Genomic DNA, 24,561 nt, shown 5'->3' with positions numbered 1-24,561 from the left:
GAACTAGGGTTCAGGGAACCAGCGTGAAACTACTGATACTCTGGGAGCTGTTATTGCTGAGTAATCCACTGCCTTTTATCTCCGACTTAGAAGGCTTGTCTTTTACCAGCATCCTTGAAGCTCTGGCAGGCTGACTTGATAACTTGGACGCAGAGAAAACCTCATATTCTTTACAGTCTGGACAGAGCTGTCCAGAGATGGTTAGAGACACAGATTTGGGGCCCAGGACTGAGGTCCCATCAGAGTACAGGTGGGTTGAAGCCATAGGGTTGGTAAAGTAGCCATGCTAGGTGAGAGATGAGGAAGTAGAGAACCTTGAAGAACACTGGTGTGTGTGTGTGTATGTGTGTGTGTGTGTGTGTGTGTGTGTGTGTGTGTGTGTGAGAGAGAGAGAGAGAGAGAGAGAGAGAGAGAGAGAGAGAGAGAGAGAAAAGGGGAAAAGAGAGAAGAGCATATGGAGCCGACCAAGACAGAGATCTGAGAAATAAGAATTTGAGCTTCAAACAGGAGTGGTTAGGAATGTTAATTACTTGGACTTCAACGAGATAAGCAGGCTGGATTTGAAACTTGAGAATCACTGGAGACCTTAGTGTGACTAGCTTCCAGGGAATGAAGACAAAGTTCAGAGTGCCATGGACTAAAAACCCCGGAGGAGGTGAGACTGGGAGGACAGTGCAATCCATGTTTCAAGAAGTGGGTGGAAAGGAGAGAGGGTTGTAATTAGCGAGGGGTCTAGGGTTTTGGAAAGTGGTTCTAGAATCACGCGCGCACACACAGCTATATCTCACCCTTGTCTCTAAGGTTTTCCAATCGGACAATTTACTTTTCTAAACCAATTTCACACCAGTTTCCATCATGAAGTACTAGTATGCGTCTAATATATTTATGAGCTCCATACTTCTTCTCCAAAACCTCTTGCTTATTCCCACTTAATGCCCAGACGAACCCCAACCACCCTGCTGAAGCTGCTCTTTCTGCAGTCGGGGTTTCCCTGCGGGCCACATGCCTCTCCTCCAGCTAACAGTGAGGCTCCTACTGTCCATCTCTCTTTCCTGGCACTTTTTAAGGTTTCCCAGCTGTGCCTCAACTCTTACAGTCCAAACAGACTGGCTCTTCCTGAGGCAGTGTAGTATGAGTGGCTGTGAGCCTGGGCTTGAGGAGCAGACAGGACTGGAACCAGGCACCGGCTCTGCTATGAATGACCAAGCAGACAGGGCAAGTCCCCTGAGTCCGCAGTCTCAATTTCCTCTAATGTAGACGGAGAGTCTCACCTTACAGGACCAGCGGAACGTTTACATGGGTACATACAAAAGGCTGATATGGTGCCTGGCTCGTGTAGGTATGCAACTTTGTCCTCAAACATTTGCTGGGTAAATAAAACATTTAACTTTTGATTATCAAGAACAAGTTTTATAATTTTTGGCTTTAAACAGCTTTATGACTTGGGAAGAATTTAAAAGGAGAAAAAGTAGAGAGAAGAAAGCCAGCCCTAACCGGTTTGGCTCAGTGGATAGGGTGTCGGCCTGTGGACTAAAGAGTCCCAGGTTCGATTCCGGCCAAGGGCATGTACCTTGGTTGTGGGCACATCCCCAGTAGGGAGTGTGCAGGAGGCAGCTGATCGATGTTTCTCTCTCATCGATGTTTCTAACTATCCCTCTCCCTTCCTCTCTGTAAAAAATTAATAAAATATATATATATTTTTAAAAAGCCATCTTTTGCATGTCTGCAGATATTTACCTTCCTCATTCTCTTTATTACTTTTGGGGGATCCAACTTTCTAGCTGGTGTCATTTCCCTTCAGCCCGAAGAACTTTCTTTAGCATTTATTGTGATGTGGATTTCTTGGTGGTAAATTCTTCCATTTTCTCTTTTCTCAAAATGTCTTTGTTTCACCTTCATTCTTGATGGACAGAATTCCAGGTCCGTTGTTTTTTTCATACTTTCAAGATGTTGGTCCGTTCTCTTTTGGCAGGAATAGTTTCTGATCTCAATTCACCTGTTAAATCATCATTTCTCAGTGTGTAATCTGTCCTTTTTCTCTTACTGCCCTCAAGATTTGCTATATATATGTTAGGCTTTCCACAGCTTGAGCATGGCATGTCCTGCTGAGAGATTTTTTTTCTGTTTACTCTGGTTCCTGTTCATCAATGATCTTATAGTTTTCACTTTTTTCCTGTTCTTCACACTGGATAATTGTTACTGATTGCTCTTCAAGTATACTTACGTATTATTCTCATTTCCATTCACCTGATATGTCTATCCAATTTAAAAATTTCAGATGTATTTTTCAGTTCTAGAATTTTTTCCTTTGGTCATTTCTATTTCTCTCCTAAGATTTCTTAATTTTTACTTATTGAAAGTACATTTTATTTAACTTCATTGAGGAGCATTGTAATAGCTGTTTAATATCCTCCTCTGCTAGGCACAGTATCTGGAATACCCTGGCAATGGACTTAGTGGATTTTCTTTTCTTTTGAGAATGTGTTCCATTTCCTTGGTTCGTTATGTGTTGGACAGTTTATTATTATATCCTGGATATTATGAATGTTAAATTGTGGACATTTTGGATTCTGTTATTTTTCTCTCATGGTTATTATTTCTTTTGTTAAAGCAGGTAATTACCTTGTCTGTGCTTGAAATGCAAACTCTGTTTCTGGGTGACAGTCCACGCTCAGTTCAGACATCCTTTCTCTCTTTTCTCTTCTCATAGGACTCCCTTATGTGTCTGTTAGTCTGTCTGTGACACCCCACTTGTCTCCGAGGCGGTTCATTTATCTTCATTTTTCTTTCTGTTCCTCTGAGTGGATAATCTCAATTGACAACTTCAATTTCATAAATTCTTTCTTCTACCAGTTCAAATCTGTTACTAAGGCCCTGACGTAAAATTTTCATTTGTTATTATACTTTTCAACAGCTGAATTTCTCTTTGGTTCTTTTTTATAATTTCTATCTCTTGATATTCACTATTTGGTGAGACATCATTCTCATACTTTAATTCTTTAGCCATTTTTTTTTTTTAGTTCTTTGGAGATTTATAATAGCTGATTAATGTCTTTATCTAATAAGGTCAAAATCTAGGTTTTCTCAGGAACAGTTTCTATTGGCTGCTTTTTTCCTTTTGCATGGACCGTTCTTTCTTATTTTCACACGTGTTCCAGTTTTTTGGTTTAAATTTTAATACTTTAATGAGTTAAAATGTAGTAACTCTGACATAAGATTCTTGCTCCACCCCTCCAGTCTGGGTGGTTGTTGCTGTTCTTCTGTGCAATGGCCTTCCTGACCAAATTCTGTAAGTTCTGTATTCCTTGTTGTGTGCTGCCAGATATGTCTCTGCTCAGTTAGCTTAGTCACCAGATTTCCTTAAGCGCCCCGAACCAGTAAGCCTCTCACCCTTCGCTGATGGGCCCTAGATGTGCTGGGACATGCCTTCAGGATTTCAGCAGCTTACAACTCTGACTTAGCTTTCAATTCTTGCTGACGCAGAACCTCAAGGTAGGCCAGAGGTGAGTCTTCGCGGGACTTTCTGGGCATGCACACAGCCCTACAAAGCGCCCTGCATACAGATCCCCAGGAACTGGTGAAGCTCTTCAAAGCGCCCGATGAGCATCTAATTCGCAGATCTCTCTCGTTCAAGGTTTGTGGCCAGCCTCTTGTTTGTTCCAACTGGTATTTCTGCCTCAGGCAGCTGTGCTATTAAACAAGTGCTGCTGGTTGTTTTTTTTAAAATTAATTTTATAAATGCTCTAGTGTTAAAACTTTCCTCACTGAGCAAGCGCTGAGTCAGGTCAAATAAAGATAAGCCCTGTAAATGCACTTTTCCGGGGAGCTGCCAGACAGGTCAAATAGTGACAAATTTCTAGGAATGTGGCTTTTTGGGGAAACCCAAGCCTGTTTTCTCCCTCCAGGCTGCTGGTTTCCTCAGTGACGATAGTTCTGAGTTTGTTGGTTTTCAAAGCTAACATAGAGCTGGGAAGAATGAGGGCAAGTTAAAATGCCACAGAACTTACTGTTCTTACTGATTTTTAGCCATTTTCTTGAATAAGTGCTCTTCATTGTTGCAAATCTTTGGTTAATTTCCAAAGCTCTGAAGATGTTGATTTTTTTTTAAATGAGAGGGAGAGACAGAAACATCAATGATGAGAGAGAATCATCAATTGGCTGCCTCCTGCACAGCCCCCACTAACAGAGCTGGCAGATGGCTTTAGGGCAAGATAAGGCATTCAGTGCTTCTTCTGAAAAAATTAAAAAATGAGCAATAAAATGGCAATAAGTACATATGTATCAACAACTGAACCTAAAAACAAAACAAATGAACAAGCAGAACAGAAACAGACTCATTGATACAAAAAACATTTTGAAGGCTGCCAGATGGTAGGGGGGTTGAGGAGGTGAGCAAAAAAAGTGAACGGATTAAGAAGTACAAATTGGTTGTTACAGAATAATCATGGGGATGTAAAGTGCAGCATAGGGAATATCGTCAATAATATTCCAGTAACGACATATGGTGTCAGATGGGTGCGAGATTGATTGGGATGATCACTTATAAGTTATGTAATGGACTGGGGTGTACACCTGAAACTAATATAATGATGTATGTCCACTGTAATTGAAAATAAAAAATGATATTTAACAAAAGATATTCCATGTGAATCTAGAGACTCTAAGGAATACAATCTATTTTTGAACTCTGTCTACTAAGGTCTCTTTAATGGTTATTAAATTATGTATGAAGTTGGAAGCAAGTTAATTTTACTTTAGGATTTTACTGACACCTAGTGGTAAATATGGATGTCAATCTATATATATAAAAGGCCAGTGGGTATGACGCACACAGACCACCAGGGGGCAGATGCTCAATGTAGGAGTTGCCGAGCAACAGCAACTTTGCAGAGTGCCCTCTCACACTCGGGGAACCCCCCCCCCCCACCCCGGGGGATGTAGGACTGCTGATTTTGGCCGGATCCCTGCAAGCCAGGCAGAGGGACCCCACCTGCAGGAGGGACCCTGCTCACTCCACAGATGCCCTTCAAGCCCTGGCACCACCCCAGGTGGGGCCGGCCGGGGAGGGACCATGGGAGGTTGGCTCCAGGGCGTGTCCGGCCTGTCTCGCCCAGTCCCACCCCGCTGGCCACCTTCTAATTAATTTCCTTTCAAGTGCACGAATCCGTGCACCGGGCCTCTAGGATAATATAAAATCTTAGATGATAATATATACAACTATACAAAAATAAAACTATTCAGTATTTATAAATATTATAAGTGTACATAGTGGTAAAAATATATTCATGTTTTTAAAAAATATTTTTGATTGATTTTTTTAGAGAGAGGAAGGGATAGGGAGAGAGAGAAACATCAAGTTTCCCTACCAGGGATTGAACTGCAGCCTGGGCATGTGCCCTGACCAGGAATCGAACCTGCAACCTTTTGATGCATGGAACAACACCCATCCAACTGAGCCATACTGTGTTTTACACTCTATTTCCGAATGGATTGAAAATTGCTTAAATGTTATCTTTAAGATACCTTTATCCTAAAATGTCAAACTTGTAAGTATCTAGATTGATTTTATTTATAAATAACTTACAATACCAGTACTGTATCTTTTAACTCATATATTTCAGTTAAAGTATTTTCATGATTATGAAAAATAAAAAAATATCATCTAAACTATCAATTTATTAAATTTTAATTTGTAAGGTAACTGCAATCACTAAAACACAAAGGTAAATATGCCCGAATTCAAAGTGAGAATTATAGATACCAATCTAATACCATTAGGAATACTTTTTAGTGACAGTGACACACTATTTGTAACCTTCTTGTTTATATTCCTGACTGTGAACAAGCTTGTAAAGGTTGGTTCTGATCAGACTTAGGAACTACAACCAAGAAACAATAGGTGCTAATTGGTCTATGGGGCAATTAATCCATGTGGAGCCTTTCAGAATGCCTTCATCCCAAATAAACTGAGTAAATGGCTATGACTACTGAGCTATGAAATACAGACTCGAGTCACGATGCCTACCCACACTAGAGAAATTACTTCTACCGCCCTGATCTGTTTTAGTGACATGAGAAGTTATGTCAGGGATAACAACAGACCATCCATTTTATTACTATTTAGCTTCTGTTAGCTTAGTGTTAGTTGAAACAACAGAAAGGAATAGAACTCATAAGAAGAGTATTAGCAAACGTGGGCAAAGTCAATTCGAATTTGAAGATTTTTATGCATTTAATCCATTTGCAGAGTTGCTTACAGTTACAAAAAGCTAGACATATGGAACCTAAGCATATTGCCTTATGATTTACCACTAAATAGTTCATGTGTTTGAAGAAATTCTTCATAAACTTTGAGAAAATTGAAAATTCCCATTCAATATTTTTTTCTCCAGATAATATATAATGTATTTCTCTGGGTTTTTTTTTCTCACAGGGACAATGCCCTAACGTCTCAATTACTTTTGTTCTCTCTCTCTCTCTCTCTCTCTCTCTCTCTCTCTCTCTCTCTCTCCATATATATACACACACATATATATTTTAATCCTCACCTGAGGATATTTTTCCCATTGATCTCTTCAGAGAGTATGGAGCGGAGGGAGGAGGGGGGAGAGAGAGAGAAACACTGATATGAGAGAGACCCACTGACTGGTTGCCCCCTGCATGCACCACAACAAGGGCCGGGGATCGATTCTGCAACCCAAGTACGTGCCCTTGACTGGCAATCAAACCTTTGGTCTGCAGGCCGATTCTCTGACCACCAACTAAAGCTGGCTAGGGAAGATTTCTGTATATTTTAATAAACTGAGTTAACTTATGGAATTATAGAGCACAAGCCTGAATGTTTTAGCAAAGCACCTGAGAAGTGCTTAGTGGACTGGATTATTGTAAAAAAGGGTTAGAATTTGTAAAAGATCATCTCAGCTCCATTTTGAAAGCATTCTTAAGATTATAGGTATTTCAAAGTCAATAATAATAATAGTAATAATAATCAGCAACAACCCTAATTAAAAAATGTTTAGGTCTTCTTGCCGCAATCAATCATACAAATTTGAGCATGATTATGAAGACTGCTAACCCAGCAATGGATAACAGGTGCAATTCCAATTTTAAAAATGCTGTGAATACAATAATTTATTCAACGTTATTCTTTGTAACCCACAAGGACTCAAGGTTGTTTAGGCTGCGGTTCTCCGCCTTCCTAACGCCGCGACCCTTTAATACAGTTCCTCATGTTGTGGTGACCCCAATTTCATTGTTACAAACTGAACATAATTAAAGCATAGTGATTAATCACAAGAACAAAATGTAATTATATATGTGTTTTCTAATGGTCTTAGGAGACCCCTGTGAAAGGGTTGTTCGACCCCCAAAGGGGTCGCGACCCACAGGTTGAGAAACGCTGGTTTAGAGGAAAGCCCACTAGATGGGAAGAAAGAAGATCTGGGTCCCAGCTTTCATCCCATCACTTGGTAGGCTTTTCCCTTTAAGTCCCCGGCTGCGGTTTCCTTACCCGCAGCCGTTTCATGTATCTCTACAGCAGGCACTCGGGGAGTGTTCGCTGGTAACGAAGGAATGACTGAGGCTGACAAGCAGACACTGTCACTCACACTTTCAGAAGGGGTGCTATGAGGTGTCAATGATACAGCGATGGGTGGGAAGACGGTTGGAGAACCACAGAATGCTACATAGTCATACAGTACAAGTCCTTTTTATAACTGGAGAAAGATATTCTTCTCCATTGTTAAAATATGGACACGTTTTTGGTACCTAATTTAAGAAGAAATTGAGGTAAATGTGTCAATAACTGCACGTTATGTCAAACCACTACAGCTTATATATCTATAAATATTCTGAGAGAAATAGGCTACATCTACCCAAAACCTGAGAAGACTTCAGTGACTGCTGAAGAGTAACATGAACCCTAGCCGGTTTGGCTCAGTGGCTAGAGCGTCGGCCCGAAGACTGAAGGGTTCTGGGTTCGATTCTGGTCAAGGGCACGTACCTTGGTTGCAGGTTTCTTGGCCCTGCATCTCTCTCACATCGATGTTTCTCTCTGTCTCTCCCTTTCCTTTCCACTCTCTCTAAAAATCAATGGAAAAATATCTTTGAGTGAGGATTAACCAAAAAAAACCCAAAAACAAACAAAAAACAGTAATATGACTTTAGAGATAAAACATCTGATTTTCAACAGTGCCACTAAATTCTCCAAACAAGTTCAGATTAGAAAGTCAAATGTGAATTCTCTATACTATAGCACTGTCATAATTCATAATATCTGACCATATTTTAATGAGACTTGTATGTACTAAAGTTGAAAGGTCTGCCCTGGCCGGTGGCTCAGTTGACTAGAGCATCGTCCCCTACACCCAGAAAGGCTGCAGGTGTGATTCCTGGTCAGGGCACTTCCTAGGTTTCAGGTTCAGTTCCCGTCCCGGTATATACACGAGGCAACCGATTGATGGTTCTTCTTCACATCGATGTTTCTCCCTCTCCCCTTCCCCTCTCTCTGAAATTAATTAAAAAGAAATTCTTGCAGCCCACTGGTGTGCCTCGGCATACCAGCTGAAAATAGCTGCTACAGAGAAGGGACGCTCAATGGCTGACATCTCTGATATCTAACATTATAGATCATATTTACTAAAAAGACCCAAAACCCACAAATTAGGAAGATTAAGGAAAAATATGTTAGTTATATATAGTGATAATGGGAAGCCTGTATATAAGCATAATTCTCATTAGTTTATAGATTCTTGATATTCTACTATTAAATAAATGAAGTATTTAAATTTTACTTACTATTAGTTTTATTTCAACATACTCGATTTGCCCAGTCCATTAGAGAAAAAGACACGTTGACTAAATTCAACATAATTTGCATAGCCTGAGGGACCCCCCTCATTACCTGATTGCTTGCAATGCTGGTTGGCTGTAGGCTGGTTTCACCCCTCCCAGGATTCTCTGCCTTGAAACTGTTCTTCCCTCCCCAAGGATCTCCTCAGTCCCAACGGATCTTCTTCCTCCTCTTCTTCCTCTATTAGCTTCTCATATGGGGCATCTGTGCTTGCGAGCGACCTCTGCTCCTGGAAGTCATCACCCGTCGTGGGGTCTCTCGTGGGTCCACGACCACCAGGCCCGTCCTCGGGCTTCAGGAACGGATGCTTGTCCTCCTTTTGCTCATACGTGTTCAGCCTCCTCTCAACCACTTCACGAATCAACACTGAAAAATTGTATGTACAGAAGTCACTGTGATTTTTTGTATTTTAGTGGTGATAATGCTGATGTGTGGATGCACATAAAATATTTACCAGACCTCAGCCCTCCCCCATGTCGGGGTCTTTTATACGGCCAGTGCTCTTCCTTTCTGAGCCGCTTAATGAATCGAATATGAGTTATCCTCAATGCCTTTTTAACAAGATACCACTCATAAAGTAACGACAAAAGATATGAATTCTGATTAAAGTATAGAAGAATAAAAAATAATATTGAGGGTAAAAATGTGCATGCTGGTTAAGTAATATAACTGATGTACTGAAAAATTGAGAACTAAAACTGTAAAGTTAACATCTTTCTTCTATTATTCTTTCTACTGAAAAATTTGAGAGAAGACTTTTAAATAAAATAACTTACTGTCAAGCACTGTCCTTCCCACCATGCTGTGCTCCATGGTTTTGTCAACTTCGTTCATTAGCCATGGAAGGAATCCGAGCTCAATATCTACGATAAAAAAGTTAATTGTAATCATTAAGTAATTTTTATGAATCATTATAGATAGGAAGAATCTGCTTTTCCCTTAAGGTTACAATGTCAATATTGTCAAAATTATTTTCTTAATACAAAATGTTAAATAGACTCACACAGCATTAGTTTTGCCGTATTCTCTCTATATGTAGTGGCCCATTTCCTGTCTATTGCAGTAGAAATAGTATTTTCAAAACTATGAGGCCTTCCTTAGAATTGGCTTTACAGGTGCATCTGAGATGGAGTAAGGAGGTGGGGGTGGGAGGGGGTGTGGACTTGGGAGAAGAGCAATCTACATGCAGAGCCAACCTGGGATTGAGCAATGCCTGGAAAAACACGCCCCCACCTTAGCCTGGGGCCAATGGTTACTGATCAAGACTCCGAAGAGTACAGGTCAGAGGGCATCTGAGAAGAAGGCCTCTATAAACTGGGGGTTTCCACAGTGATAAAGCTGTTCCAACTGAAATGAAATCCACTACTGTATAAGCCTTTTATTTATTTTTATTTTTTTAGGAAGGGAGAGGGAGAGATAGAAACATCAATAATGAGAATCATTGATCGGTTGCCTCCTGCACGCCCCCCCACCCCCACCCCCGCCCACTGAGGATGGAGCCCACAACCTGGGCATGTGCCCTTGACCAGAATCGAACCCGGGATACTTCAGTCTGCAGGCTGATGCTCTATCCACTGAGCCAAACCAGCTAGGGCTATGCAAGCCTTTCAAAAATATGGTCCATTATAATATACATTTTAATGTTCAAAAATAGGTTTTTTTTGAGGGTAGGCATCTAATTTTTATTTTTCAATTGGGTGACAACAGTGTGATAGAATATTATATTCATTACTGTAAATAATTTCAAGCTAGGCATGAATCTCTGTACAAGCTTTTAAATGATCTACAGGGACTTTTTCAGAACCTCATGCTAAACCCAGCAGGGCAGTGGCAGGTGGCGTGGAGAGCGCTCTGGGCCTGCAGTGGAGGGTCTGGCCGGTCTGAGCCTCCCGCCTCCTGGGGGAGTGGTCGGGAGCCAGGCCTTGGGAATTAATGGGAATTAACCTGCCCTATCTACCCCACAGAGTTACTGGGAGGGTCGCATGGCATCATGTGTGAAAAACACTATATAAATTAGAAAGCACAATATAAATGTAAACTAATAATATTTGTGTGTAATCTGACCTCTGCACATTGAACTGAATATGGAATCAGTGAACCTGCACATTACTAGCATCTGCCCCAAATACTACTAGCCATTTGAAACAGCACCTGTGCACGCAGCGTTGTGGATTTAAGCACCTCTGAGCCCGAGGAAGGAGGGTGGCAGTGAGAAATGGCAGCCCGGACCGCCATTGGCCAGATGAGCTGCGGGGAGGGGCTCCGGGGAAGCTGGCAGTTTGGGTCTTCAAGGCAGCACCTAATGCAGTGCCTGGGACGGTGCCGGCACCTAACTCAATAAGTAAGTGACCTTACTTGCTGCCCTGAAAAGTTTATTTTTTAAATATATTTTTATTGATTTCAGAGACAGGAAGGGAGAGGGATAGAAACATCAATGATGAGAGAGAATCATTGATCGGCTGCCTCTTGCATGCCCCCTACTGGGGATCCAGCCCACAACCCAGGCATGTGCCCTTGACCAGAATCGAACTGGCTCCTGGGTTGACATTCAACCCCTGAGCACACAGGCTGGGCCAGGGGTTTTTGATTAGAATAGTAAGTCAGCTGAGAAAAAGTTAATAACAACAACTTACATACACAGTGCTTTATAGCTTACAAACATTCATATGGATTATGACATTTAACTCCTAAGTAATCCTCATTTCACAGTAAGAAAACTAAAGGTCATAAAGCTATTTAAGGATGGGGCTGGGTCCCAAACCCAAACTTTTTCGCATCAAGTCCATATTTCTTACTACTATCCAACGTTGCTTCTGAAGAAAGGCAAACTGGCATCCTAAAATCAAGATCTTTATAATCCACTTATTAGTAACACCTTTTACTTAAAACAACTACAATTGACTTTTAAATCTGCATCAGAGATAGGAAGATCCCATTTGGAAATAAAGTGGGCAGGAGATACATCTGAACTGTGAAGAAGACGCCCATAGTAACAGAGTTAACCTAATAGGAACCTCCACAAACCTCTCTCAACCGGATCAAAAAAGTAGCCCCCCTCCTTGAGGCTGTCGAACACGGAGGGCAGCAGGTCGGCCAGGTAGCGCTGCGAGAAGGCGCGGGCAGCGATCTTCTGCGAAGTCTCCTTGTGCTTGTGCATCACCTCCCACTGCTGCTGCTTCCGGCGCTCCTGCAGGACAGACCCCAGCATTCATGGTTACTCAGCGGTCACCACCTCCCCAATCCTGAAGCGAGTTCGAGGGAGAATTTGGACTTATATTTGTATCAAAAGAACGGACAGCAAGATGTCTATTAAAGGTTCCTAGTTTCCATCAAGATGGTAATGAATTTCAACAGCTAGTAGGTACTGTCAGTGTTCATTTTATATTTGTAAACAAATAGCGTAGCATTTGCATAATCTTAACCATAAGCCGTATGCTCCTCCCACTTGGGAGGGAACTGAAAGTCCATTTGATTAGGCACCCAGTAACCTATCCCAGCAGCTAAGCCTTTCTGCGCAGTCAGGGGGGCCCTGGGAAGCTGTCTGGGCTGTGCCAGGTGTCCTGGCGCTCCGTCACCATTCATTCTCCCAGTGTCAGCCAGACACACCGAGCCTCGTGCTTCCTAGCTGGAGGTTAGGGCATATTTTAAAAATTGGATTCTAACGGTTTCCTTATGAAAGGCTGTAAAAACCTATAATTTTAAAGATGTTCTCTAAGGACTCAAGTGGATCTGGTGTATTTCTAAGGATATGGGAGGGTCTAGCCGCTGAGAAAGACCCAGAACCCTGCACAGATCCTCTGTGTCTTATAGCCCCCCAATTCAGATACACTTACCTTTTCCGTCCACACCTCCTGCCACTAACTTTTGGCAAATTGGTCTGTTCTTTCACCGGGGCTCCTGCTAGTTAAGAGTGCCTTGCATTGGGACACACGTAAGTTAAATAACCTAGGAATTGTTGGTACTCCATTTAGGTGCAGTTTCCTATGCTGGGATTTAAAAAACATGACTCAGCTCACAAACGACCTATGATCTGAGAACAGGAGAGACCTGAACAAATACTATGCGTCTTTTCTAGCACATTTCCGAAGGCCTTTCCGCGGAAACAGATCACGTGCCGTGTTGAACACACTTGTTTCACAGGCAAGGGCAGTCTAGGAAGGAATCGGAACCTACCTTTTCCTCCCGGTGTCGCCTCTCTTGCTCTTCCAGCCTCTGGACCTCAGCCAGCTCCACGTTGCGCAGCTCCTCAAACGCGTACTGCGTGGCCCGCAGGTCGGCCAGCTCCTCCTCTTCCATCACCTCCAGCAGAGCCTGCTCAATGGTCTTTCCCACCAGGACTTCCAGCATCGGTTTCACTTCCAGATCAAAGTCAAAGAGCTTAAATGCACAAAACAAAGCACACGTCACATTTTAATCATGAACCAAACGCTCAGTGACAAAACACCCAGAATGGCAGGATGAGCGTCTGTGCGCCAGACCTGCGCCGGGCTTTGTCTGTGGTTCCCAGTCCTCACAACGGCCCTGCAGGCACACAGAGGAGCATTCTGTTTGCGGGCAAAATTAAGTCAGAGCTACAGAAAGATCCATGCAGCCTTCAAAATGAACCCTGATACTCAACAATTTTAAGGTCAGACTCTAAATCCCAAGAGAAATATCCTTTTCTTCCTTATTCCCTGCCTTTTCTACTAAATTTTTACTGGTTGCTTTTGATAACAGTTGAAAAACCAAGGAACAAGAATAATGGGCATTATGGTGATTCATCTCTAGGATTTAAAGGCAAAATGTAGCTTATGAAGACTTATTTGACTTCTAAATTTCAATGACGGTTCTTTCAAGTTCCTTCAAGTCTTCATCCTCAGTTAAATCATTATGCACAGAAGCACTGCCTTCTCTTCTTACATTTCAGAACACATTCCACATTGATATGAAAATGTAATTATTTTAGAACTTTTTGATGTAGAGTACCTTCATAAAAGTTATATAATCTATAAGCAACTAACAGAGTCTTTTATCTCAGAGATATTATTTTTCCTTATTTGGTACAAGTCTACTTATACTCATACATTAAGCAAGAATGCAGACACAAAAAAGCAAAAAACATTGCTAATGATTTTTATCTCTGATCAGCAAAGAGGGGAAATCAGAACATGGCATTTAAAAATATTTCTGGGTACTTCAGGATAAAACTATTAGAGATAAATTTGGAAAGAAATCCAGTGAGTAGAATCTTTTTGATTGTGCAGTGGTTTGTATTCTTATTAAGATTTTAACTAAGCCTAACTTTACCTATTTATAATGAAGACAGAAGGAAGTCCAAATAACGTACTATACCTCTCCTTCTAGGATTTGGGTGGCCACATCTTGGCCAGTTTTGGCAGGAATAAAGAGTGGTGTTGGTGGTTTGTCCAAAAATGCATCTGTCTGGCATTCCATATCAGCTTCTATTATGCGGTCAGCAATTTCTTCAAGGTATAATTCTAAGAGAATACCATATACATTGAGTTTGACATTCTGGTCTATTTCAAGCATATATCTGTATCTGAAACTTCAGCTCCTTCAAAATAGAATTAAATGGATCAGAAAATAAGTCTTAGAAAGTGCTCAAATGGGGTATTCAATTCACATGTTGTACTAAGCATTTTTATATAGTATTTGGAAGACCAGAGAGTCAGTGAGGCTAGAATATACTGAATGTCAAGAAAGCACTGAGCTTTATATTTGAAAATGAAACTAATACCATAGATGTATATAAGATGAAAGTATAATATGAGATGGAAAGCTAATAATCCTATAAAATTGAGTCCTAAGCTAATAAACATATAAAGATTTGAAAATTCCTGTATATTTAAAAGTGTAATGCCCCAGGTATAGTCTCTGAGATATAGGAAATACTCAACAAAAGCTGACTACTGCTGTATCACCTAATATGCTGCTGATATAAACGTTAAAATGAATCTCTCACAGAATGACAACTACATTGGCCAATCACAGACTTACTCATTCTAGACTTGGCCTTGAGGTAGGGAAGAAGCATGTAATAATGGTTCTCCTTCTTTTGCCTTTACTTCCCGGAAACAGCTCTGATGAACACGCTCACTATCGTGGCCGGGTGCAAGGGGCACCTTGAGTGGTTACGTGGCCGTCCATGGAAAGCACCAAGAACTGTCTGATCATCAAGATTCTGTCAACCACATGGCTAGACCCATCGGTCCGGGAAGCCCCTCCAGCTAAGAATAGTCAGACCGGCTGGAAAGGCCTGGTGCTCGCCGGCGGAGGCCAGGCGGCCCGGGAGCACGTGAGTGAATAGAACGGTGGGGAGGACAGACGAGGCGTGTGACAGGCGGAGGGCGCAGAGCTGAAAGGGCTTATCCCTCTCACGAGACAAATAAAATGCCCAAACTGACTACATCGCTCTCCTCTCCCGTGAGTCCAACAGTGAAGCATGTTGGACTATAAAAAAAAGTGAGAAATAATCCCAGTTTGAAAATAAATATGTAAAAGGGCTAAGAGAGAATTAATCTGGTCATAAAATTCTTTTAAAAAAATCTCACATTGCCATGTGTAGCCAACATAATAATGATACACAACCTAGGAATTTTTTAATGAATTGCCTTCTACTAAGTGACGGGGGAAATACTGGGGAGCTTAACAGACACCTAAATAACAGGAAGGCCAAACAACAAGAACTGGCAGGAAACTGAGCAACCCAGGAGCCAGCGGCCACGGCCCAGCCACCTACCTGTCTGCACGTCCACGTGCTTCCTGCCCTCCACGGGCTCCGGCGTGCGTGGTCGGAGCTGCTCCTGGGCTCGTTTTTTGGCAGCCGCCCTCTTCTTAGTCTCCTGGGCCTTCTGAAGATGCTCGTCAATGGTCTGCCCGCGCTGAGAGTGACGGAAAAGGGCCTACAGTTTAGAAACTATTTCTCAAAGCAAACAGAAGTGCATTGCAAAAGTGATTCCTGGGGAGAAGCAAAGCGCCCGGCATCACGGCTTCCTGAGCAGCAGGGACCTGGGGATGGAAATGTCACTTGCACTCTGCCAGGTGACTAGGAAGGTGTCTGACAAAGCACAAAAGCAACTCGAAAGTTCGACTACGAAGTGGAATAAACAGTGCAGGATCTTATCCAATAAATCCTTTTCCTCATTCAAGTATTTTCAGCAGGATTTCCACTCATGCCTAGTAACCTAGTATCCTATCTAATAAAGAGGGAATATGCTAATTGACCCTCACACCCTCACAAGATGGCGACGCCCACAGCCAATAAAGAGGGGATATGCTAATTGACCGCCACACCCTCAAAGATGGCGGTGCCCACAGCCACAAGATAGTGGTGCCCAGTTCCTTTAGCCCCGCTGGGGTGGCAGGTGCATGGCACGGCTGGGCCCACCCCCAGGTGGGTCTGGCTGCTCTGCGCACCTGCCTCTGGAGTCCCCCAGTTCCCTCAGCCCCCCAGCCGCCCAGGGCCTCTCGAGGCTCAGGTAACCAGGGCCGGCTGAGGCTTGTGCTGCTGGTAGTGGCAGCAGCAGAGGTGTGATGGGGGTATCGCCTTACCGACTGCCAGGTCGCCTCCCGCCCCTGAGGGCTCCTGGACTGTGAGAGGGGGCAGGCCAGGCTGAGGGACCACCCCCCCCCCCCCCATCCAGTGCATGAATTTTCATGCACTGAGCCTCTAGTACTGATATAACCATCCAGGTATAATAAATTTTAATATACAGTTAAGAAACTGAAAAGCAATGTTATTTTATATTGGTTTCAGGTGTACATCATAGTGGTTACCTATTCATATCTCTTTTTTTAGTTTTCATATGTATTTTATTGACACTAACCTATTCATATCTTTGATTTGGGTATCAGGGCAATGTTGGCCTCATAAAATGAGTTGGGAAGTATTCCCTCCTCTTTTATTTTCCAGAAGAGATTGTGAAGAATTGATGCAAATTCTTTTTTACATGTTTGGTATAATTCTCCAGTGAAACCATCTGGGCCTGGAGATTTCTTTTGGGAAACTTTTAAATTAGAAATTCAATTTCCTTCATAGTTAATAGGACTATTCGTTTTTCTAGTAATCCATTTTTATTTTATCTTATACATGTTTTAGTCTGCAACAGATTAGAAATGAAAACAAACAAACAAACAAACAAACAAACTGGCCCTTCACCACATGTAGTGAAAAGCTTTACTCGAGTTCTACTTGCCTGCGGTTCTGTGTGTAGGGCATAAGTGTTGCCTCGGATCACCCTTCTGTCATACATGATGTTTCCGAATGGCAAAGGCTCGTCAGGTCTGTGAGAGAACAAATTCTAAATAACTGCTGGTATCTATGGAGTCAACTCCTTTTTTGGTAAGACTTAGACTAAGATGAAAATATTTTAAGGAAATAGATTTTTGTTTGAGCACAGTCCAAAAAATATGGGGAAATCTGACTCATAAAAACAAAGAGGCCAGCCCTAGCTGGTTTGGCTCAGTGGATAGAACATTGGCCTGCAGACTGAAGGGTCCCAGGTTCAATTCTGATCAAGGGCACATGCCCAGTTGTGGGCTTGATCCCCAGTAGGCGGCGTGCAGGAGGCAGCCAGTCAATGATTCTCTCTCATCATTGACATTTCTATCTCTTTCTCCCTCTCCCTTCCTCTCTGAAATGAATAAAGTATATTTTTTAAAAAAATAAAGAGGTCAATACATAAAGTTGTTTATTGAAATCTCCTCCCTCTCTCTCTAAAATTAATAAAAACACATCCTCCAGTGAGAATTAAAAACAAAAAAAGAAATTAGAGCTTGTAAAAAAGTAGAAAAGATCAATTGCAGAGTAATATGTGTTGTATGATTCTATTTTGGAACTAAACCTTCTAATTAAATGTATATATGCTCATATATATGTGTGTACCAGCAAGGAGGTGTAGAATAGTAATATAAGATTGTTAAATCTGTTTACAACATGGAAGTGGGAGTAGAGGTGAGCAAGAGATAATGAACATTGCTTTTATTCATCCTTATTTTGTATTTTTCCTTTGTTTCAAAAAGCATATACTGCCCTAACATAAAAGCATATACTGGTATTACTTTTGTAAATTGAAAACCACCAATAAGGATAATTTTAAACTGAAAAATCAAATACACATACATATACCACACCCCTTCCATGGCTTGAATCAACAGATTAGTTCAATATAAGCAAGGTCCTGCAACTTATCAACTAATTCTCTCTCTCTCTCTCTCTCTCTCTCTCTCTCTCTATATATATATATATATAAAAATCAGCCCTAGCCGGTTTGGCTCAGTGAATAGAGCATCAGCCGGTGGAATGAAGGGCCCCAGGTTCAATTCCAGTCCAGGGCATGTACCTTGGTTGTGGGCACATCCCCAGTAGGGGGTGTGCAGGAGGCAGCTGATCGATGTTTCTATCTCATTGATGTTTCTGACTCTCTATCCCTCTCCCTTCCTCTCTGTAAAAAATCAATGAAATATATTTAAAAAAAATCATTCCGAATGAATCACCAATGATTCTTATTTCATCTGTTGGTCAGATTTAATAGTAATGACTTATAAGCAACCACTTAAAGGCACCAGAAAGTGTTTTTGGTTGTGTATTTTTTTAAAAGGAAAGGCAGGTTCCCTATCCTTTATTTTTAATTAAAAAAAAATTGTAAAATTGATTTCAGAGAGGAAGGGAGAGTGAGAGAGAGAGAGAGAGAGAGAGAGAAACATTAATGATGATAGAGACTCATTGATTGGTTGCCTCTGCACACTCCCTACCGGGGATGTGTCCGCAACCAAGGTACATGCCCTTGACCGGAATCAAACCTGGGACCCTTCAGTGTGCAGGCTGATGCTCTATCCACTGAGCAAAACCTGCTAGGGCCAGAAAGTGCTTTTGAAAGAAATGCCTTTTGAAACTGAATCCTTTATCAATATAAACAATCTCTCTCCAAGTTTAAAGTTTCTATTTTGGGTTTCTTAAAAGTGATAAGTATTTATTAAAAATGCCTTTGTCAGAATAAGATAATTATGAATTTGGACTCAGTTTTTGAAATAAGCACCAAGAGTTACAGTGCTGATGCCGGATCATTAATTCAGCAGTTTGTATTGAGAGCTTATTGTGCCCGGGCATGGCCCAGGTGAGATGACAGACAGAAAGGTTCCTGCTTCCACGGAATCTTCATTCTTGGGAAGTTCTGATGATTCCAAAAGTTGATGCTCATGCAAAGAACTTCAAGAGAACCATAACGATTACGGTCCCTTGAAAACATAGATATCTGAATATTAGCAAATGCTCATTAATGTAAAAATACCACTTGGGGTCCAGCATGATAGGATCACCTGATTTTTGACCAAAGCCTGGCGTGGCTCCCATTTTGGACATGCTATTACTGTGACACTTTTGTACCTGTTTCCTTTCTTTTTTAAAATATATTTTATTGATTTTTTTTTGCAGAGGAAGGGAGAGGGATAGAGAGCTAGAAACATCGATGAGAGAGAAACATCCATCACCTGCCTCCTGCACACCCCGCACTGGGGATGTGCCCGCAACCAAGGGTTGTAGCTGTTTTCTTAGTTGCATCGTGGAGTTATAAAACCAATTCACAGCCCCGGGGACCCAGTAAGAAAATGTATGCAAACGACTGTAGGAAGGTGCTTGACACACGGTTGGCCAACAAGAAGCATCAGTTGAGTCAAACTTTGTGAAACGGCTCAGCAATTCCCGATCCCTGACAGTTCACCGCGGAGGACACCCAGGCCCCTCTGCCCTCGCCCCTCCGCACGCCTGAGAACTGTCGGGGCAGCACCTCCGTTTCGGGGTGTGGAGGGGAGGGAAGCGCAGAGGCAGGTGTGGCTGGGGGGCAGGTGGAGGCACCGGGGGGCCGGGGGCTCACTCACTGCTGCGTCAGGCCGTTCCGGTAGCGCAGGCGGCAGGGCGGGGCCCGGGGCCGGCTGGTGTAGGTGTAGGTGCTCATGGTCCCAGGGGCCGCGCCGGGGGTCGAAGCGCTTCGCATTTTGTGGAACCTGGCGTCGCAGCAGGTGGGCGCGACGGCGTGGTGGGGCCCGCAGAGGTTTAGGGGGTGCCAGGGCAGGGGTGCCAGGGCAGGGGTGCCAGGACGCCGGCAGAGGAGGCAGGAAGGCGGCGGGCGGGAGGGAAGTTGCCAGGGCGAGAGGTGGGAGCCGCGCTCCGCAGGCTATAGCGGGAGCACAGAGCCGACTGCGGCGCCCGCACCGGTTGCCCAGCAACCCCGAGTTCCGCCAGGGGGCGGGGCCTCCAGGTCGTTTCGAGGGCCGGGTTTCGTGGGAAGGGCCCCCGGGGCCGCGCACTTCCGGCTCTTGACTCCGCCCACCGCACCTCCCCCGGCAGGTGCGCCTGCGCGTTAGCAGCTCTGCGGCCGGGACGATGGGCGTGGCGTCCCCTGCGGTGTCCCTGGCGGATGCGGTAGCGGTTCCCGGCCCCGCTTCGGTGTGGCTTTGGGGCTGGTGTTGGCGCCGTTCGCCCGGGCCTCGCGCTCCCTTCCGTGGGGGCCTCCCCGCCTGTCTCTCCCGCTGCCCTCCCGCTGCTCGCCACCCGGGCTGCCCAGGAGGGTCCAGCGCACACACGTGGCGCCCCGCTCCCCGCTCTGTTAACCTGCGGGCGGCAGGGCGCCCTTGGGGTCTCCCAGCACCCCGCCTCCCCCACCGCGCTCCGCAGCCTTGCCTGCATTCCCGCCTTCTTTCTTTCTTTTTAAAATATGTTTTTATTGATTTCAGAGAGGAAGCGGGAGAGAGAGAGACATCAAGGATGGGAGAGAATCCTCGATTAGCTGCCTGGGGCAGGACTGGGAATTGAGCTGCAGCCGGGCATGTGCCCTGGGCTGCAATCTGAGAGCCCCTCCTGGTCCGCAGGTCCCCGCTCCCCCTCGGAGTCCCCACGCCTGCACCTCCGAGGCCTCCCGGTCCACCCAGCGGCAAGGGCCGCCCACAGACATCATTGTGGGGAAGGGGTGGGCGCTTTGCTGAGCCTTTGAGGCTGCTGCACCTTCATGTGTCGGCCCAGGCTCTGAAGACTTCTGTATCGTGGGGTGGGTCTGCGCTGAAAGACCAGCAGCTTTGGTTTTCGTGTCACACTGTTAGCAATATTGTCTGCGTGTCAGTGAAGTGTGTTCCCCGAGAGCTCTAACTATGAGGCGTAGACTCTAACCGTAGATTATTCTCCAGAAGTGTTGCTGTTGTCACTCCTCAGTGAAGTAAGTGCCTAAGGCCTGTGGCCCCGTCTTCCTACTGAGAGTGGGTGGTAGCAGTAGCACACGAGTTTACAAGTTTTTTGCCACAAGGTGTCACTAATACTTGGTTAGCTTTTAGGCGATAGAATAATTGCAGCCCAAGTGTACCTTGCATGCAGGAAATACTATTTTTATAAACTCACATTTGCAAGGCAGGCCAATGAGAAGGTAGTTATTTACATGGTGGAAGGCTCTCTCCAGGATGTTTGATGTGTGTACATAGCACCGCGTACGGGGAGCCTGGGCACCGGGCGGGCACCCCCAGAGCAGGGTGTGGAGTGAGGGCTCTGCGTTTGGAGTTGGGGACTAGACTTGAACCACAGTTTTGCACTTGCTAGCTGTGTGGCCTCAGGCAAAATTTAAATGATTCTTTGTCTTCTTGACAAAGACAACATTTTTGTTGTTATTTTAAAATAACAGATAATAGACACTGCTTTACTTGTATTACGCCATTATTTTGCATATCGAAAGAATGTGTATAAGAGTGTTTGGAAAATTGTGAAGTATTATGTAAACAAGATTTAAAACAATTTTTATGAAATGCAGGCCTACCTTCGTAGCTATGTAGGTATGACATTATGCAGTTATACTGGTGAAGATTCTTGGTTGCACGTGGTAGAAACCCATCTGAACTTGCTGGGCAAGAGGAGAATGTTTGAAGTGTACCAGGGTGGTTCCGTGACTTCAGGAACGGCAGTGTTGTGGGGATGGGGCTTCAGTCACCACTGGAGTCAGGATCTGAATGACACTAATGTGAGCACCCCCATCCTGTCCCCCATGAAAAACACTTGAAGACTTCTGCTCCCCAAGGCAGCAGTTAAAAACGAAACATTCAGTCTGGCCGGCGGGGCTCAGCGTTGAGCGTCGACTTATGAACCAGGAGGTCACGGTTGGATTCTAGGTCAGGGCACATGCCTGGGTTGCGGGATCAATCCCAGTAGGGGTCGTGCAGGAGACAGCCACTCAATGATTCTCTCTCATCATTGATGTTTCTGTCTCTCCTTCTTCCTTCTTCTCTGAAACCAATAAAAAAATATTTTTAAAAAATGAAAAGCTCAGTGATGAGGACTTTACGGTCCACTAGGATTTATAAGACCGACCTACTCATTTCGGACCAAAGTGCAGGTGTGCGACTGGCCTGCAGAACCTCCCAGGGCTGTTCCTCCGGACGCTGCTGCCATTCCCCAGAAAACGTATTTCTCACATCACGGGCTCTACTCCATGTTTCAGAAGACGTGTCATGTTTGATGACCTCTTAAAGGTGACTTGGTTCCAGTTTCTGTTAATATTGGTGCAACTCTTTACCTGGTGGAGATACGATGCTCAGAAGGACCCCCCCCCCCCCGCCCCCCCCCGGCCCTTTCTCCAAGTGAGAGCGGAAGGGGGCCGTGTATTGATCCTTTTCATGGGCAGGGTGTCACATATTTTTCTGCATCTTTTCTGACTTTTGCCTGACTTGTGGTACTTTTAGTTGGGCAGGACCAGTGAACGGTGTTTCAGTTCTCAAGCTTCTCTTTATCTTCCTCCCCCCTGGACTTGTGAATGTCCCAGCATTGTCAATGGGGGATGGGGGCAGTATTTCATTATGTACACAGGATAATCATGTCTAGAAATGTCGCTGATCTGTTGTTTTTCTGTTCCTTAAAGAAAATCTCAGAATCTCAGACACACTATCATTTCCTCTTGATCTAAGAAGTTAGTGACTCACTTCAGTAAGAAATATATCCTTAAAGGCACAGGAAAAAAAAAATACTAAGAATAATAACATTTCTAGTTTCTATTTCTGTGTAACTAGTTGCCCCAGAAATGAGTGGCTTAAATAATAACCATTTTCTTATGCCCCCACGTTCTGTGGGTCAGGAATATGGGAACAGGAAGCAGGGGGCACGCTGTGTCTCTGCTCCAGGAGGTTTGGGAATGACTCAACTATTAATGTTGAAGAGAACCTCAAATTTTAATCAAGCTAAAAAAAATTAACTTTTATTCTCTCAACAGAAAATATTACAAAATCATTTAAAAATAATTTTAAATTGATTTCGAGAGAGAGCAAGAGAGCGAGAACAAGGGGGAGAGAGAGAGAGTGATTGATTTGTTGTTTGACTTATTGATGCATTCATTGATTGTTTCTCCTGTGTGCCCAGACCAGGGATCAAACCCAAAATCTTGGCATATTGGGACTACCTGGTCAGGGCTACAAAATCTTTATTTATAGGAAGAAGTGACTAAAAAGGGTATGCATCCTAAAACTGTACAAAAAGGAGCGTTATCGAACCGTCTCTGGAGTCTGTAATGTCACTCCTGGGGGCAGTGTTAATAAAAATATTGTGTAATTTTGAGGGGGATTTTGTTTGTTACCAAAATACAGCTTCATTAAATTTACAATTTATTTAATGTCAGCTTCATTACATTGACGGCGTGTGGTGTTGTTTCTCGTTCCACGTAAATATCAGTGCTCACTCTTGAGTCTGTGTTGGTGACTTTCGCATTCTTTTTTCCTATAGGACAGCGGTTCTCAACCTGTGGGTCGCGACCCCTTTGGCGGTTGAATGACCCTTTCACAGGGGTCGCCTAAGACCATCCTGCATATCAGATATTTACATGACGATTCATAACAGTAGCAACATGACAGTTATGAAGTAGCAACAAAAATAATTTTATGGTTGGGTCACAACATGAGGACCTGTATTTAAAGGGCCAGAAGCTTGAGAACCACTGCTCTAGGAGATCGGGCTTGAAGGAGCAGAGCCCAGACCGACCCCATTCTCCGCGAAGCTGTTGCTTGGCTCTGAGGCTCACATTCAGGGCCGGAGCTGCTCTGTTTCCGTTCCTCCGGGAGCTCAGAATGAGGTGTTTCCGATCACTTCCTTCTGATGGAAGAGCCTCCGCAGCTCCCAGTCGGGTGAGAGGATGCTGCCCACCCCACAGGGCAAAGCCGTGACTCAGAGCGTGAGAAAAGGGCGCTCAGGTCCTGGGACGTTTCCAACTCAAAGCCACGCTGGGCTTTTGAATAAAAAGTAAAATTCGAAGCCAGCGGATGGAAACTTCTTGTAAGGAGATATAAAAAACCCCGACCTCTTCCTCTTCTGAAAAATGAGAGTTGTTTTTGTGAAAGGCTCTGAGCCTCGAGTAGATTTCTTTGAGATGAACCTGGCAGAAGCGATCCAACTGGGGAGTCAGGGACGCCATTCTCGGGGCAGCCCCTCGGCTCCCCCTCTGCGTGCGCTGTGCCCCGGGGCCTCAGTTTCACCGGAAAAACAGACGCAGGCCATCAAATCGTGCTAGAATCCACGTGGTTTTAGTTGAAAGCCAAGGAGTTCCTTGGCCTTTATCTCCGATCAAAGGTAAACTTCACCCATTTTGATGGAACTTCTCTGTGGATTTAAAAGTATCTCAGGTTTGTGGAATAGAACAGATTTTATTACAGGAAAAAACCTACAACCAGTCTCGAATATGTGCCCCTCATCCCGC

At 43.9% G+C, this 24,561-nt stretch overlaps 1 protein-coding gene and 1 long non-coding RNA gene across 3 annotated transcripts; one reads left to right on the top strand and one right to left on the bottom strand.

Moving 5' to 3' along the window:
* Positions 1 to 566: 566 nt before the first annotated feature.
* LOC139012998 (uncharacterized) lies at positions 567 to 15,433 on the top strand. The gene is made up of 3 exons (XR_011471914.1): positions 567 to 655; positions 3,484 to 3,634; positions 14,930 to 15,433. It is a non-coding gene; the product is annotated as an uncharacterized lncRNA (long non-coding RNA).
* On the bottom strand, positions 8,803 to 20,063 carry RSPH3 (radial spoke head 3). 2 transcript variants are annotated; one of them, XM_070419173.1, is made up of 8 exons: positions 19,727 to 20,063; positions 17,047 to 17,134; positions 15,591 to 15,732; positions 14,183 to 14,328; positions 13,025 to 13,228; positions 11,876 to 12,038; positions 9,628 to 9,714; positions 8,803 to 9,217 (listed from the first exon to the last, which is right to left on the bottom strand). In XM_070419173.1, exons 1-8 carry the CDS (start codon positions 19,840 to 19,842, stop codon positions 8,940 to 8,942), a joined length of 1,224 nt encoding a protein of 407 aa, XP_070275274.1. In that variant the 5' UTR covers positions 19,843 to 20,063; the 3' UTR covers positions 8,803 to 8,939. The 2 variants fall into 2 exon arrangements, with proteins under 2 accessions (XP_070275274.1, XP_070275275.1); XM_070419174.1 differs by lacking the exon at positions 19,727 to 20,063 and adding an exon at positions 19,340 to 19,400.
* Positions 20,064 to 24,561: the final 4,498 nt, after the last annotated feature.

The sequence above is a fragment of the Myotis yumanensis genome, unplaced genomic scaffold (assembly GCF_028538775.1).
Source record: "Myotis yumanensis isolate MYYU_CA2020_CCGP unplaced genomic scaffold, mMyoYum1.0.hap1 SCAF_6, whole genome shotgun sequence".
NCBI classification, from domain to species: domain Eukaryota; kingdom Metazoa; phylum Chordata; class Mammalia; order Chiroptera; family Vespertilionidae; genus Myotis; species Myotis yumanensis.
Note: the sequence above shows the minus strand (reverse complement) of the source record. Positions and strands in the feature narration are given on the sequence as shown.